An 18,484-nucleotide genomic window follows, 5' to 3' on the forward strand; every position below is an offset into this window, starting at 1 on the left:
CCAACCCAGATGCCCCTCAGTAGATGAATGGATCAAGAAAATGTGGTATACATACATACAATGGTATTCTATTCCTCCATCAAAAAGAATGACATCACCCCATTTGTTAGGAAATGGGAAGACTTGGAAAAAATTACATTGAGAGAAGCCAGCCAGGCCCAAAGAAACATAGGTCCCATGGTTTCCCTTATTAGCAATAAGTAGTATAAGTCTAGGACAAGCAGAAAAGCTCAGAAGCTATGTACATATGACCATATAAGATGATGTTAAGTGAAATGAACCCCAAGATAGGGACAAGTGGTTTTTTTCTTTCTAGCTATTGTTTTTAATGTATTTAAAATATACTATATGATTTTTTTGTTTCTCTTATATGTTCTTCCACCATGGTATAACCCCTGTTTTTCACTGCATTTGATGCCGGTGCCCTGCATCTTGTATATATATTTTTCTAATTTGGGGAGGGGAGGGGAAATAACAAAATGCTGAAACAAGGATACAGGTTGACCCATTGTAATAATGAGATGTTACAAGACACTATGTTGAAAATGAACTTTACAACTCGGGGGTGGGGTGGGGAGAGGAGTTGGGGAGCTGGGGAGAGAAGGGATGGTGGGGAAAAACAAAGCAGGAGGTAACAATGTCCAATAAGAAATGTATTCATTACCTTACTCATGTAACTGTGACTCCTCTGTACAGTATTTTTACAACAAAGAACATATGAATAAAGGTCTATGGCGTCCTCTTTATTAATATCATCTTTAAATAGTTGTACAGCAGCATCTTAGTCAATGCCAGCCCTCTCATCATTCTCCTTCGTCACTTCCAGCCTATCCACTCCCTCAATTTACCTGGTTCCATTTTCTCCTGTCTACTGAGTACTGTGACTGCATTTGCCCACCTTGCCTCTTTCTTGATCTCTTGATCTCTCCTCTCACCCCAACAACCCTGTCTTCCTGACGAAACCCCACAGTCCCAGATCCTCCCCCTGTTGCCTAATGTACAGCAAAGTACTTTACAAAACCAGAGCTATGCTGCCCAAAGCTCCTCTGAATGCACTAGTCTGCTGCAGTCTACCTCTTGCAGGGATTTTTCATTTCACATGTGTCTATGAAATGACGGCAGACTTGAGCCACCAATGCAACAAAGACTGTTTCCCAACCCCCACACAACAGCAAAACAATTACCCAAAGTAATGTGGTCCAAGTAAGTGTTTTCAGAAATATTTTGTGCATATCAATAATTCAAGAACACAGAAAAGACTATCAATCTATATAACAAAATCTGTTTGCCACATAACTTGCTACTGCATCAACTCTGGAAAAAGAAGTACCCAGGTGCATGTGCATACGCACCTACACCGGCCATCAAGAATGTGAGAGGCTCTGCCACTGTCCAATATCAGCCTGCACACTGTTTTCTATAGATTTTGCAGCCCCACTACTAAGTTTGCTAATACCTCGTTGTAGGAGTCAGGGAATCAGCATTTCTTTATAATAAAGGCAAAATCTTAAAACATACCACAAGAAAAAGAAAAAACTTAGAAAATGCCACCGGAAAAAAAAAAAGTATAGCAAACCCTATTTAGTGTTGGCTTTTAACCATGAGATGTGACCTTGAGATGTGACCTTGCATGTCCCTCACACTTCCCATAAGCCAGGCAGGCAGGAGGGACACTATCACTCATTCTTTAGAAAGATATAGTACCTGCAGTTAAAAGTATAATGACACTAACAATATTAGCAATCCCCACTAAGAATACTAACAATATTGATAGTGTCCATTAACATTTCATTCTATAGATATTATCATTACAATTAAGCCTCCTCGATTTAAATGTCTTTTATGATAATCAAATTGTTATTGCTGCATTTAATAAATTTATGCAGCACTGTGGACCGACCCTTCATAAGAACAATTTACATAAAAAGTAAAATTAGCGAACAGTGTGTACATGATTGTTTTTATAGTTGGTTTAATTTCAGAGGTCTAGAAGTAGGAGAAGCAAAAAAAGGCACAATAGGGTCACAGGCTTCCATTTATGAACCCAGGTCTATGATATAGGCAATGTGATCTTCTGTTGTTCTAAAGTCCAAAACCAACATCATGCCCAGGCAATGGTTAGACAAGGGCTATTCCAGGTGACACCTACACCCTACTATGGTCGTTTTATGCACTACGCAATTACTCTAACTCAAAAGAGCTAGTTTTACCATTTCTATTTTCAAAATGTGTTGTCTTTTATTTATTTATTTTTTTAATTTGTCATGGGGCTTGAACTCTGGGCCTGGGCGCTGTCCCTCAACTCTTCAGCTCAAGGCAAGCGCTCTACCACTTGACACCCAGTACCACTTCTGGCTTTTTCTGCTTATGTGGTGCTGAGGAATTGAACCCAGGGCCTCATGCACTGGCAAGCACTCTACCACAGAGTCACCTTCCCAGCCCCAATGTTTTGTCTTTTAAAGAAGCTATTCCTAAATGTTCAAAACTTGTCAAACACATGATACTCAAAAGCTTAACATCACAAATTAAAGTCTTCATTAAAAATTCAGGAAAATAATTAACAACCAAGATGAAAGGTTAGAAGTGTAGTTCCAAAATAGAGTAGGTGCAAGTACAAGTAGGGTTCTAGATTTGTCTCTAGTACCAAAAATCAAAAAAAAAAAAAAAACCAAAGCAAAGCAAAACAATAACTGAAATCTAGAACCCTAGAGTGCAGTAGCTTAACTCTGCCTAACAAAATGCATGACTCACACAAAACCTGGAAGTGGTACAGAAACTACATTTATAAATACATTTCAAAATGATGACTAGAATAATTGGAAAGTTTTATTACATATTACATATTTTTTTTCAAAATCCTGTCTATAATAACTACCTTCATCAGTAACAGCTATAGTCCTAAATTCACAAAGCTTGAATTACTCTAGGCAAAGAAAAGTAAGCACTATAAATCTGAAGGGGAGGCTAAGCTTATGAGTATTTGTAGATCCTCAGGAGACTTTCCACCTGTTATCTTTACTCTGCCGGAGGCATGGTAGTGCTCATAGCACCTGATGTGGCAGACGCCGATGTTGGCATTTTCAGAGTTGGTGAGAAGTAAAAATGCAACATGATATTAGAATTCTGATCATTATTCCTTGCATTATAAAACCACCATGGAGCCCTATCAACCCAATTGTATTTACCTTTCAATTAACACGTTTTAAAAATACATTTTTTCTTGTTCTCTTACTAGCCAAAAAAGAAACACCAGCTTTAGAAAGCCAAGCAATCAAAACAAATCACAGTAAGAGATATACAAATCTAAACTAACTATGAGCAAAAGAGTTAATATCCCAGAAAACAATACAAAATGTCTACGAGATAAAAATACACAAGATAAGGAGACAGAGAAAATCAATTCAAGGGGCCTAAAATGGGACGCATATGCTTTCAGCAAAGATGAACCAGGCATGGTATGTTGGTTTTTCATTGCTCTGACATAAATGAAAGGAGAGGTTTATTTTAGCATAAAGACTCAGGTTTTAGCCAAATAGATGATTTCACTGATAACTGCAGAAGACAAAAATATCATGGCAGAAGGGCAAGGTAGATGGATATTGCAAATTTTATGACAGCCAGGTGCATGTACAAAATATAAACATATCCTTCAAGGGTATTACCTTCGTGGCTGAGGTGGTATACGTGTGTCATCACAGCTGCTAGGGGGATGGAGACCAAGAGGACCACATTTCAAGGCCAACCTTGGCAAAAAGTTAGTGAGATCTCACGACAACCAAAAGGCGTCCATAAGCTGGTACAAGCCTGAAATCCCAGCTTCTTGGAAGGCATAGAAAAGAAGATCAAGGCTGACCCCAAAGCAAAAATGGGCTGGGGCATAGTTCAACATACAGTCTCCCAAACCTTCCAACCATGACTTTTGGGGCCAGTGAAGATCCAAACTATACACACAGAAAAAGAAAGTCATTCTTTAAAAAAAAAAAAAATGTCAGGGCCAAAAGAACACGTGAGATTCCAAATCAAGGAGCTTACTGAGTATTGGCCGTGAGAAATGAAAAGAGAACACTGTGGCTATAGAGGAGAGAGTGATGAGAAGACCTGTAAAGAAAGAAAGAAGATGGAAATCCAACTCTGGTCAGTAGCACTGATTCTTGAAGACTGGGGACGGGAATCTGAAGGGGGATTTGCTTCAACCTACTGTTGGAAACCGCCACACCATCAGTACAGCACAACTTCAACAAGAAATTTTTAAGCAAGCAAGAACTGGTGAGGCACCGGCGGGAGGCTGGGTGGCTGGAGGGTAATCACCAGGAAACAGGGTCCTAATGGAAGAGAAGCGGTGCTGTGAGCTTGGAAAAACTTCAGCTCTGAGATGGACTCATGATGGAAGAAAAACTAAGCTGGGATTCTAAAGCAATCACCCAAATTAAATTTTCGAATTTTGTATATCCACACATGCATGCATATGTGTATATACACAGTATGTCCATACACATAATTACCAAGGAGTTTTTCTCTGAATACTAGACAGGCCAAGCCTTGGGAGCAGAAAGAAGGAAGTGCAGCCCCAGATTATAAGTGACTCACTCCACAGGCAGTGACTGATCCCCAATGGTAAGTATGAGAAAAGTCAGGGGAGAATGTACACAGAAGCAGCCATCACAGAGCAAAAGCAAAAATTAACCCAGGAAAGACCAGCCTTTGGAAGTGAGAAAGAAGAGAAGAACCAGGTAAGAACATTTTAGCTTCCCTCGCTCATCTTCTAAAAGAGGCCAAGGACAGCCACCGCAAGGGTCACTGCTGGAGAATGTCAGACAGCAACGCGGCCACGGGGCTAGGTAAGGGAACACTGCGGTACTGAAGCAGTGAAGGAATGAACTCACTGCAGACTTACTATTTCCATCCCTGAGAATCCTCGGGAAGCCTTCCCATCAGAGGTGGAAACTTGTCTCAGGGAATGGAGAGCCCTCAGCTTTTTGTCACTACTGGCGCTGATTACTTGAAAAACTAATTCCTTCTACAAAATTCAAGCCACTAGTGCATTGAAAATATTTTTAACTTCTCAAAAGAAAACCAAATGAACAGAAATGTATTTTATGTAACCATTTTTTAATTTGATTGGTTTTAACTAAGCTGTGATTAAATCCCACTTCTCCACATACAAAAGCTTCCTAATAGCAATGGCACATTATCAATGGAGCTTTACCCACAGCAAAGGAGCCAAGCCAGGCACATGCACAAAAGATGGGCAGACTCTAGCTCTCCACAGATGACTAATGGTACGAGGCCTGGAACAAAGAGGCCTTTCCTGCATGCAGCAGGCTCTGCTCCACACATCTATCTGCGATTGACGGGGCTGTTCCATCTCTAGAGTATTCCTTCCCAGCTTTGTCCGTGGGTGAGAACTGGGGCTGTCAGATCATCTGCTGAACTCCTAAGAAGGGCAGTCTTCCAAGAAAGAAAATGCTTCAAGTCAGCAGGTGCAGACTACCAATACATGTGCGCAGAACAGAGATCTGTTAGGTCATACAGAACTCCAACTAACTGAAAACACTGCCTTTAAGGATAAGCTAGAATATTAACTTTAAAATACATGCTTTAGTCGTAGGGTGAATCTGTGCTACACTCATCAGTTATAATTGAAAAGAAACCAGAAGCAAAGTATGAGTTACATCTGTGAAGAACAACAGACGATGCTTCCAAGAAGAAACAGGAATTATTTTGAAAAGAAACAAAAGTAGTATAATATAAAGATGATAAGCCCTGGGATGTAGCTCCTATTTGTTAGGAAATGGAAAGACTTGGAAAAAATTTTATTAAGTGAAGTAAGCCAGGCCCAAAGAAACTTAGGTCCTACGGTTTCCCTTATTTGCAATAACCAGTATATGTCTGAATCAAGCAGAAAAACGTCAGATAAGTTGATGTTAGGGAAATGAACCCCAAGATAAGTATTCAGATGTTTTGTTTTCTTTCATGCAATTGTTTCTAACATATTTATAAGATGATTTCTTTGTTGCTTTGTATGTCCCTCTCCCACGGTATAACCCCTGCTTTCACTGTATTTGATGTTGGTATAATTTGTGGAGGGGAAGGGAAAAAAAACAAATCGTTTAACTAGGGATACATGTACAAGTCGTTATGTCAAAAAACAAACTTTACAATTTTGGTTGGGGGGGGGGGCGGGGAGGACCGGGGAGGGGGGGTATGGGAAGGGATGAGAAGGGGAAACAAAGGAGGAGGCAACAATGCTTGATAAGAAATGTACTCATTATCATGCCCATGTAATTGTAACCCCTCTGTGCAGTTCACAATTTTAAAAAAAGACTATAAAAACACAACCGTAAATATTTTAGAAACCCTCCTTAACTATATATAAATTAATTGAGGATATTTATAAAAGCTAAATTACACTTTAAAAGTGGTAATGTTATTAATGATAGGGACTTAGAAACAATTTCAGATGAATACAACTAAATAAACCTGACAACTTATGACAACTATATGAAGTATGTATTCCTAAACTAGATTGTAGCTAGGATTGTGCAGAGCAGTTGGAAAAACTTTAGAAATTTTCTAATTCTGATAATTACTACTGTGATCACATAAGAAAATGTCCTTATTTGTAGGAAATCCCCAATTTTAGGGAACAAGAAACGTGTCAATGTTGGTATAATTTGTGGAGGGGAAGGGAAAAAACAAATTGTTTAACTAGGGATACAGGTGGACCCATTGCAGCAACAATGAGATGGGGGCTGGATGGGAAGGGATGATGGGAAGGGGAAACAAAGGAAGAGGCAACAATGCTTGATAAGAAATGTACTCATAACCTTGCCCATGTAATTGTAACCCCTCTGTAAGGTATTTTCGCACGGAAGGAAGAAAGGAAGAAAGGAAGGGAGGGAGGGAGGGAGGGAGGGAGGGAGGGAAGGAGTCGATGATTCTCCAGGAGTTCAGAGAGAAAACGTCACACTGACAAAATTAAAGCAAATATGATAATTAAGCAGATATGATAAACTAACATTTAGGGAATCTAGTGAAGGGTACATGAAAACTGTACTGTTTCTGAAACATTTTTATACATTTTTATTTAAGAAATGTATAGATAAGAACTGAATTTGTAACACAAGTGTGAAAAGAAAACCAAGAACAAGTGTATTCATATCACCAACCAATAATGTTCTATTATTTTAAAATGTGACACCACTAGATATGATATCACTTTTTTTGGGGGGGGGTGGTCATGGGGCCTGAACTCTGGGCCTGGGCACTGTCCCTCAGCTCTTCAGCTCAAGGCTAGCGCTCTACCACTTGAGCCACAGCGCCACTTCCGGCTTTTTTCTTTTTGCTTATGTGGTGCTGAGGAATTGAACCCAGGGCCTCATGCATGCAAGGCAAGCACTCTACCATTGAGCCACCTTCCCAGCCCCGTGACATCACTTTTGGTAACTATTATCTTCTCCTGCCCTGGATGGCAAGGGGCGATCAGAGCCTAGGCAGAAATCATGTCTGCACTCTGTTGAGGCTCACCTATTAAATACATGAATAGAGAAGCAGCACACACATACTACGGATGAATGTGGACCGTGAACAAAACGACAGGCCTAAAACCCATCATTTAGTATTAGACACCCACTTCAGCAGAATGTGTGGCTGCCATACTGGCTGGATTTGTAGCTGAGGAAAGCTCCCAGTCGACAACCAGAAAGAGGTCGTCCTCACTGGGACCTCAGAGTCATTACTGGCAAACATGCCAGCCTCTTTGTTTTCTCATTTCAAACACAGAATGGCCAAGAAGCCTCTGAAGAATCTTCCATCTCTGAGAGGAGTTTCTAGAATACCTACCATATGGTACTTTTTTTCATATTAACTACTTTTATTTATTTTTTAACAGTACAGAGAAACATTCTTAAAGATGATCAAGCATAAGAAAGTGTTCACATGATTATTTAAGAGACCTCTGCTGCCTTACATACAGTTTCACCAGTAGTGAAACACAGCCTTCCTCACTGTCTATGGAAGGTAGATTGTTTAATTCCCATGGACATCAAACTCCACAGATGCTTATGTCCCTTAATAAGTAATACAGTTGTTTGCATATCATATATACACATTCTGAGATATAATTTAATCCTCAGATTACTTATAATTCCTCATATAATGAAAATGCTATGTAAAAATTGCTACAGAGTTTGGAGAAGAATGATTAAAAAAAAAACTAGTCCATACTCGTTCACTCTATTTTCAATCCCTGGTTGAATCCAAGGATGTAGAACTCAGATGCAGAGAGATGAGTAATACACATGCTGAAAGCTTATACCTGGTTGACAATTGTTTCACCCACCTGCCAAGTATAATCCTTTATAACTTCTGAAGGCATTGGAATTATAAGGAGATTCTGAAAAATGAATGCAGCCTAAAAATAAAAACAAAAGTCAATACTGCCATCTTGTTGTCATCCCTGAAATAACCAACATACTGTAATCTAATAACTGAAGATGCATCTCTGGTCCATTCTACGGACCAAGAGATCTATACCTGAATTGCTTAACTGCATTTCTTATTAAGTGATGACTTAGCAATGTATTATTTCAATAGAAAATACATTTTTCTCTTTTTAAGAATTTGGTTTAATGCAAAACAAAAACTATTGTGATACCATTTAAGAAATATATCTCCAGCTGGATGCTGGTGGCTCATATCTGTAATCCTAGCCAATTAGGAAGCTGAGATATAAGTATCCCAGTTCAAAGCCAGTCTGAGCAGAAAAGTCCATGAAATTCTTATCTCCAATTAAACACCAAAAAGCCGAAAGTAGAGCTGCAACTCAAGTGGCAGAGCACCAGCCTTGAGTAGAAAAAGCAAAGTGCCCAAGCTGTGAGTTCAAATACAAGTATCTGCATAAATTTAAAAGAGAGAGGAATGTACTTCCAAAGTAGTTTTCTCTATAACCCTCTGAAGTTATATAACTACTGTTTTTAAAGCAGTCATATGACTCATTACTTTGATAGAAATAATGATAAAAAAAATCACAAAGTATATTATCCTGCCCATGCAATTGTAACCCCTCTGTACAGTATGTTCACAAATAAAATAAAATAAAATTAAAAAAAAATCACAAAGTAGGGTTTAGTTATCCTCTCATGTTATATGATATATATGACAAAGAATGTTATTTTGAAAACACCATATAAGTGTTAAAATTTTATAAACATTACCAACATACTCAGCTAATACAATTGTTTTCTTTACCAACATACTCAGCTAATACAATTGTTTTCTAGCCAGGCACCAGTGCCACACCTATATCCTAGATATTCTGGAGGTTGAGATCTAAAGATCTCAGTTCAGAGCCGGCTTTGGGAAGACACAACTATGAGACCTTTATCTCTATACAACCAGCAAAAATCTCTAAGTGGAAGAGTCACAGATGTGGGTAAGAGAGCCAAATGAGAGCTCTGAGTTCAAGGCCCAGTACAGGCAAGAATAAAACTAAGCAACTATTTTCACATTAAATATGCAGTATCACATTTTTTTTGCTTATGATAATAAAGCACTACAATTTTTACTATAAATACCTTCTTCATTCTCTGTCATTTTATTTTTTGGTTTTTCAGTCAGAACAAATCAGATATTACCGGTTCATAGTCTACCACCCCAGGCACGAGATACATAAAATGTATAGGCCCTGTTGCAATGGCTTTCTAAGGTTTTGGATGCCCGACAGGCACACATACCTCCCGGCGCACCACACTGCATTCCAGTGGGTCCAGAAGAATGCTCAGCACAGTGCCCCAGAGCCCACCAGAAATGTTCTGACAACTGCTCGTCAAGGCCACACAGCCAGCCTCAAGAGTGGTCAGTGCTGCTCCTAATCCCAGTGAGGTGAATCTAACCTGCCAATGAAAGAAAGGATGTCATATCGGAGAATCCACTTCTTAATGTGAATTGAAGTCCTAATTTTATAAATACAACATTGCCTTTTAAAACCCAAATACAAGCCGGGGTGCCAGTGGCTCATGCTTGTAATCCTAGCTACTCAGGAGACTGAGATCTGAGAATCACAGTTCAAAGCCAGCACGGGTAGGAAAATCCGTGAGACTCTTTATCTCCAATAAACCACTCACCGGACGTGGCACTGTGGCTCAGTGGTATAGCGCTCACCTTGAGCTGAAGAGCTGAGGGACAGCGCCCAGGCCCAGAGTTCAAGCCCCATGACCCACAAAAAAAAAAACAAATACTGAAGGGTTCATAGAAATAATAATGAATGAAGGAATAAAGCTTCTATGACTAAAGCATGTAATAATATAGAAAAATAAACTTGAGAATAAACCAATGTCACATGAGGTTAAAAACAGGTAGCTACAAATAAGAAGCACAGAAATGACAGCTTCTGGGCCTTTTTCAAAGGAGAGCACAGGTATTTACACAAGTTTTAAGAACACAATTTCTATTTATTTCTCATATATAAAAAGCATACCTGCTATTTTTTTTCTACCTTTCTTAAGTTCTTAATATTTTTTTCCAAATAAGTGGTTTTAACACGTTGGAAACATTTTCATGGATTTCTTTTTTCCAAAATTATTTTTTAAAAAAATGTTTCAAATAAGGCTGATGTGGTATAATCTACTTGTCAGAATACCCCTCTATTCAAGTGATGTATTTTCATGAATTTATGAATTCTGATTTAAAAATATATTTTTGAAGACAGCTATCAGATAAAAATAATACATTTATAACATGGCCAAGAAAGAAGTCAATAAAAGAAACAATACAAGTGCCTAACAAGTAGAACCTCTGAATGGAGATCCAAAAATTCTACGTTTTATTCTATAAATTTTATTTGCAGAAATAATAGGATTTAATCATTTCTTGCTCAAAATCCATGGACAAAGAAACAGAAACGACAAAGTAATGTAACAACAAGTAATGTAACATCTTATTATAATGGAACTCTTCCATTAAAGGGCACCTAAATGTCACGAAGCTTTTGAACATAATTTCTGGCATGCAGACTATTTGAAGATGACTGGGCTTTTCCAATAAATTTCCACTGACAGGCTGAAAGTGACACATCTTGCTATCTTTTTCTCTTACATTTTTAATCAGTAAATCTAAATGAACTTGATTTCAAAGGGCACTCATTTGTGACTTCCCAAAACTATGTTAAGGCTTGAATTTATCCATGTAACCGTTGCAGATAGAGCTCTTTAGGGGATGCTAAGGTGAAATGACAATTGTAGGAGTGGGGAACCACTGCACCAGAATTGGGGATCTTGGGACAAAGGAAACCTCTTTCTGTGTGCATTCATCAAGTAGAGGCTACGTGAAACTAGTGGAACAAGAGTCAATATAGGCAGAGATAGAGACCATGCTTTATCCTGTTTAAAAGATACACTTGTGAGAAAATGGTTTCTTCTCAAACTATAGCTGAGTTGTGCTCCACTTCTTCTTCCCCTCATCCTTGCTTCTTATTCTAAAGTGTTATCCTTGATGCCTTTGGTATTATCTGAGAAATCCCTCAGTGACAGACTAGGCTATTCTTAACTCTCCATTATCCAATTTGCTTGTCCATGCTTCCTTCGTATCCGAGTGGCTTCTTGGAGAGTGGTGACAACACAAACCCCGGAAGTGCCCAGTAGAATTGACGGGGAAGTTCCAACACCCTCTGAATCTGACCTGCCAAGTACCACAAAGGTTAAGCACCTACTGGAGACAGTTAGAGGGCACGCATTCCTCACAGCACACTCTGCTCAGCAAGTTCTGGACTCTCTGCCATCCTGGGCTGAGCCCTGCTCTCCCCGAGCCCCTCTCATCATGTCTGTGTATCTTTTCTGCCTTCTCAAATGCCCTGAGGTGAGAAGCTTTGCCCCATCACAAGCTGCTCACCAGAGCCCCAAGAGCAAAGGGCCAATCTACCACAAACAGAAACCTCCACAACTGGGAGCCAATTAAACTTTCTATATTTCAAGCTGATTAGCTCATGTATTTGTTACTGTATTGAAAAGCTGACTTGAGCCCCAGTGTGCTTAACTCGTACTGTTCTGTGGAAGGTAGAATTTATAGCGAGAGAAACTGTATATAGAGCTTAGAAGGCTTCTGAGCAAACGAAGTGGCATGGTTCCTCCTGAGTGCTAATAGCTAAATACAAATGGCGAGGAATAATTTGAAAAGGAACTTAAGTAAACAACAACAACAAAAGTAACGAATTAGGAAAGTCTCAAGACAGACAAGCAAAAAATGAGACCTGATTAGAGACAGCATGGAGAATGTGACTGAATAACCATTCCAGAAGAAATTTTGAGTGTCTGTTAGTCAGTTATGACCGTAGGAATAAAAGTAGAGAGTTGATTACAATACAAAGGTAATGCCAATGCGAGCTGCAGGTACAGAGAAAGCAGGGTAGAATGATGGTGGGGAGGAAAAGCCTTGAATAATGGGCAAATCTATGCTATTCAAGGAAAGGAACAAGGACCCCAAAAGTGACTGGAGATCCTCAGGGCTGCTATTCTCATCCCAGAAATGGGAATGGGGAGGGGGTGGGGGGATGGAGGAGCTGGGAGGGTAGGGGGTGGAGAAGTGTTTACTCCTGGTTTCAAATGTTAGTCCTGCTTTTCTAGTCCTGCTTTTTAGTGGGCTAGGATGACCTTGCTTGGTGCTTTGAGGACCATTTTAATGACCTTGAAAACAACAGCATGTAGGGGGCTTCTGTAGAAGGTTCTGAAGGGGGTTAAGGCCACCCCCAAAGCTGTGGGGAGTTGGGGGTTGAAGTGACCTTAAACACTAAGAAATACTTGAATTCACCTTGACAGGTTGTGGGCTTACTCGGAATGATAATTTCTTCCTTCTTTCTTATTTCTCCTTTATGGACTAGGAATGTTTATCTTGGGAGGTTCTATATCAGAGCTAGAGGCAACTAAGTTGTACAATTTCACAAATTCATATCTGGAGAGGATTTTTCCCCCTCAGAAAGAAATACATCTACAGTCTAATCTACAGTTGAGTTCAGTGATATTTAGATAAGACTAAGATTTAGAACTAAGAGTTGATGCTGTATTGAGTTAAGATGTTTGGATCTACTGATGAAAAATGAATGTTTTATAGGAAATAAGGGTATGGATTCTGGAGGGTCAGGGGAGAAAGCTAAAATGAAGTAGGTTGCCCCAAAACTCCAAAACTATGAGAAAATAAGTTTCTCTCATTAAAGTTACTAAGTCTATAGTATTTTATTATGGCATCCTGAGTTAAGACAAGGGATAAATGAAATGCGAACTACAGTTTCTACAATAATACCATAATGTGAAGATGCTAAGCATCTTCAATATAATCTCAATATAAAAATGAACTTGGATCTCTTTTATACTTACCTCTGGGTCCCGATCAACCCATAACGGAATTAACCAGGCCAGCCCTTGCTGAGGAGAGGATTCTTCGCTGTGAGTGCCCAAAGGCAAAAACCAATGTGACATCCATTCCTAAAGTGAAATAAAAAGAAGGGGGTGGGGGGAACAGGACAAAACACTTTAGGAAAGCTTACTGAGTCTAAAACAATGTTAAATTTGTAAAGATCAAAAACAAAGATGAAATGTACCTAAGACTTGGTTTCAATCCATTATTTGGCTAAAACAATGCAAATAAAAATCTCAGCTTCTTCTAAAACATTAAGCCTAACAATTTTCCTACGGAAACTATTTTTCTCATGATTTAGCCAAAGTACAATGTTCAAGTGAACGCAGATTTCAACCAAAATAAATTTCAAATAAAATTTGAATTTGATAGCATACAATTTGTAAGAAATGCCTTAGCCCAGAATAGCTTTTGTCACCTAAAAAGAAAAGGCAAAGGCAAAAAGGAACATTTCCATGTAGCAAGCCCACAGGCTGAAATGTGTTAGACACAGTACATTCCTTTTCTAGTAACTGTTCCGTGCATGGGCAGCATCTAATGTCCTCACCGAGCTTGGAGCCTGGGCCATCATCTCATGGGACAAGTGGAGCAAGCAAAGAATGGTGCTCTTTGTGACGCCTTTCCCCATGAAGGACATAGCATTTCCCCCACGTTCCACATAAAAAGAAGTAATGACCTGGAACACAAATATAAACAATTTCAGCCAAGTGCCGGTAGCTCACACCTGTAATCCTAGCTACTTAGGAGGCTCAGATCTGAGGATCACGGTTCAAAGCCAGTCTAGGCAGGAAAGCCCATGATACTCAGATCTCCAATTAACCACCAGAAAATGGAAAGTGTCCCTGTGGCTCAAAGTGGTAGAATGTTAGCTTTGAACTGAAGAGCTCAGGGACAGCACCCAGGCACTGTGTTCAAGCCCCCTGACCAAAATAAGTAACTAAATTACACACACACACACACACACACACACACACACAAACGCATGCACACACAGATTTATTCCTGATGGTCTGTTGGTACGTAAAATAACTATAATTTTTTCATTGACTTATCAAATCATAGTTTGACATCAGATTAAAAAAAATTCAATGAGATAGGATCACTTGAGTTCCTAATATTTAATTCCTACTATTTTTAAAGGAAAAACTGTTGTAAGGCTAAAGATGAAAATGACTTCTTCTCTGCACTAACACAACTTATGATGTGTCAGTTCACCAAAAAGCTCAATGCTTTTCCTTCATCATATAATCTGTCCATATGAGCCATTTTAATTTAGTCTAACATTTGATTCTGTTTTACTTTCTTTTTTTTTAACTCACACATAGTAATAGAACATACATAATGCACATACACTTGGCATCAAATAAGAAATAGCTGTGATCGGACAAGTTGCTGTTTTAACTTACCTCAAGGAGACCTGACAAGTACTTCACACAAATTTCAAGAGGCTTTGTGAGAGGAGAATGGGAGCTCCAGCCAGGAAACGTGGTGAGGTGAGCCATTCCATGTAATGTCCGCTCAAGGGAAGGCAATCCATAGAAATGAGGAGCATCTGTTACTCTCAGACACTGGAGCAATTTCAGGGACAGCTGTGTTTGGAAAACATAAAAAAGCTCCAAGCATTTCCTGTGCATGGAAAAGAGGGAAAATCAACTGGAGTGTAAGTACAATGGGAATAATAGACTACCATTCTGGTTACTTACTGTTGTTAGGAAATGTGAACTAGATAAATGTTCTCTCTTTACGTGGGGCTTTCAGTGTATGTGAAGTAAAGTATAAGTGACAATTATACTGACCATATGTAAGTGAACATTGGCACTGCCATCTAATAAAGAAAATTCTGGAATAAAAAGTGAATGTACATTTTACATGAGTTTAACTGGCATATACTAAAATTATACTTTAAATCATTCAGTGTGATAAAAAATAATTGAGTAAGATAAACATGCTACTTTTCCTTTAAAAAAATTAAGATAAATAAAAGATTTTAAAGAGTTTAACAACTAAGTAAAACTGTCAGAACAGAATAATCAAAAGAGAACATTTTAAAGATAAAATTTCAAAAACTAAGTAGCTAAGCATAAGTCCAGATATAATTCTGATGCTTATGCAGCAAAGCAACTGAATGAAACCACCAAAAGTCCAATCTTCCATAAAAGCAACCAGAAGTACTCAAAAATGTAGAAATAGAAAGGAAATTCTTCAACCTTATAAGAAGCACAGATGAAAAATCATAGCTAACACCACAGTGAAAAGCTGGCAGCTCTTCCCTGGGGGCGGCCACAAGTACAGGAGCTCACTCTCACGGCTGCTATTCAACCCACGAAGGCCCATCCAGAGCAGATGAACAAGAAAAGGCATTCCAGTTAGAAAAAAAAGCAAAAAGACTATGCATCTCTATCTGCAATGATATAATATTACAGGTAAAAAATCCTGAAGAATCCAAGAAACTACTACAGCTAAAAAGTTCATGAGGCTCCCGTCTTGACCAATGTAAGCTGGTTGTTTGTCATCCTAGCCAGGCAGGAAGCATAAATAGTAGGATCATGGTCCAAGTTGGCCTGGAAAAAAGTTATGAGACTCTATCAGAAAAATAACTAACACAAAGTAACTTGGGGTGTAGGATCAAGTAGTAGAGCTCCAGTCCAGAAAGTAAAAGCACTGTGTTCAAATCCCAGTACTGCCAAAAAATAACAAAATGAAAAGCTGATGTCCTGTTTCTAGAAGATCCTGCTCCACATTTGGAGGAAGGAATTGGCATAGGAAGGCCAAAAAGAATACTGAGGCAGACAGGCCCTGCTCGGTTTTCTATCTAGTTCATCAGGAATCACACCTATGAAATGAAGTAAAAACCCCACAAGGACTAGATCTGAAAAGCCTCAGGTCGCTGAAGGTGGAGGTTCCTAAAGGCTGCAGCACGCAGAGGGCACAGGAAGCCCCACACTGCCTTTCCCCTGCTCCTCCCTCTGCACCTCTTTATGAACATGCTGGTCACATCCTTTCCAAGAAGCACAAATGTGTGTAAGTGTGTGTGGAGCTCAGTGAGTCATTCAACAAATTAATCAAACCCAAGAAAGGGGGCTTGGGGACTCAAAGTGATAACTGTCAAGCAGAAGCATAGGTAAACACCCTAGACCTGGTGACCAGTATCACAAGGGGGCAGTGAGTAGGATGGATCCTCTAACATGTAGGATCTGATTCCACCTCCAGGTAGAAAGTGTTAGAATCAAAGTGAATTAGGTAGACAACGCTCAGCTGGTGTCCACTGCTGCAAACCCATTTGCTTGTGGTATTCATCTACCACAATAAACATGGAACACTTTTGACACGGATTTGTGGATTTTTCCCTACCTGTAATCCCTCTGCACAGCATCTTTACAATAAAATAATTGTTTTTTTAAAAAAGAAATTACTCATTACCTTACTCATGCAACTGTAATCCTTCTGTATGACATCTTTGCAATAAAATAATTTTTTTTAAAAACTATGCATGTGTGTGTATGGTGTATATGTGAGCACCGTTATATGTTATAGACTGTGATAGAAAATTTGCTCCAGGAAAGTTAGAATGAACTTGTGACTTTAAATGAGCACCATTATTCCACAATACTGTGAAATTCGGGAAATTATGTAATCAATCACAATCAAAAAAAAAAAAAGAACCTCGGGGAAGGTAGGGAGGAGGGAAGGGATGGTAGGGGGAAAACAATGGAGGGTGTAACAGTGCTCAATAGGAAGTGTACTCATTACCTTACTCATGTAACTGTAACCCTCTGTGTAGTATCTTTACAATAAAAAAAAAACTATGCATGTGTGAATGCATATGAGTGTGTGTGTGTGTGTGTGCGTGCTTGTCCTGAAGGAGATTGAAAATTCATAATCAACTCTATTGAAACACAAAGAATTTGATCCTGACTAGTATTTAAGTAATCCTATGTCAATTTTATTTTTTTAATTTATCTTACTTTTATATTTATCTTTACATTCCTTACACTGTACAGTTCCACAAGGTTACAGTATGTTCCAATCATTCTGACCCTCTCCTGCTTTCATTTTCAAGAATTAAGACGTAAAACTCCAGAAATCAAAGACAATCCCGTGTCCTCAAATGTATCCAAACCTTCGAAGACAGAATGGTACCTGTCAGTGAGGGCCGTGACACTAAGCAGCATGGTACTGAAAAGAGCCATCAGTTCCTTTTGAAGCTGCTGCCTGACTGCCGTCCGGATGTCGTCCACGTCCGCTCCAGCCTGGGTGTCTGTCGGAACCAGCAGGTCTAAGAGTGGGCTTGGACCCTAAACATGGAAATTGGTGAAAACTTCAATGCTCACTATATGAGTTGTGTCTGTGTTGTTTCCTATAAAAGTTTCTGTTGCCGTTTTCTAGATTAACTATGAGTTTTATTACCTAATTAGACATATTTAGTCAAAATTTTTATTTAACAGCTGATTGCTTTTCAACCATAAACTCTTTATACTATTAGATAATCAATGACTTATCATTCATTCAAATACAAAAAAACAGTGTGTCTAACTCTGTATCATATATAATTTCTGAGCAATGAGGTTACTAAGTCAACACATTATAATTGTTTTATAATCTTCTGCACATATATTCGTATACATAAAATTTTCCCTGCAAAAAGTAGCAGGGTATAAAATTAACCCTCAAAAATCAATGGCTTTTCTGTATGCCAACAATGAGGAAAGTGTGGCTGAAATTAGGAAAGCAACTCCATTTGTAATAGCCCCACAAAAAATAAAATACCTAGGAATTAACCAAAGAAGTGAAGGACCTCTATGATGAAAACTTCAAAATCTTGAAAAAGGAAATCAATACAGAACTTAGAAAATGGGAAAAACTCCCATGCTTCTGGTTTGGAAAGATTAACATCGTGAAAATGGCAATACTTCCCAAGGCTATCTACAAATTCAAATGCGATACCTATCAAAATTCCAACCTCATTCTTCAAGGAAATAGAAGAAGCAATCCAAAAATTCTTATGGAACAATAAAAGACGCTGAATAGCAAAAACGCTCCTCAACGGAAAGAACACTGCTGGAGGAATATCAATACCAAA

The 18,484-nt window shown here is 38.8% G+C and overlaps 1 protein-coding gene across 1 annotated transcript in view; it reads right to left on the minus strand.

Moving 5' to 3' along the window:
- Positions 1 to 18,484, minus strand: part of Rttn (rotatin) — a 117,041-nt gene that overhangs the window by 44,444 nt on the left and 54,113 nt on the right. Inside the window, exons 27-32 of the mRNA XM_013019030.1 lie at positions 17,545 to 17,699; positions 14,811 to 15,030; positions 13,952 to 14,080; positions 13,365 to 13,472; positions 9,735 to 9,893; positions 8,342 to 8,413 (exon numbers count right to left, since the gene is read on the minus strand). Of these exons, the coding sequence (XP_012874484.1) occupies positions 8,342 to 8,413; positions 9,735 to 9,893; positions 13,365 to 13,472; positions 13,952 to 14,080; positions 14,811 to 15,030; positions 17,545 to 17,699 (843 nt within the window). The remainder of the gene's footprint in view (positions 1 to 8,341; positions 8,414 to 9,734; positions 9,894 to 13,364; positions 13,473 to 13,951; positions 14,081 to 14,810; positions 15,031 to 17,544; positions 17,700 to 18,484) is intronic.

Source organism: Dipodomys ordii, unplaced genomic scaffold, assembly GCF_000151885.1.
Source record: "Dipodomys ordii isolate 6190 unplaced genomic scaffold, Dord_2.0 Scaffold43, whole genome shotgun sequence".
Classification (NCBI taxonomy): domain Eukaryota; kingdom Metazoa; phylum Chordata; class Mammalia; order Rodentia; family Heteromyidae; genus Dipodomys; species Dipodomys ordii.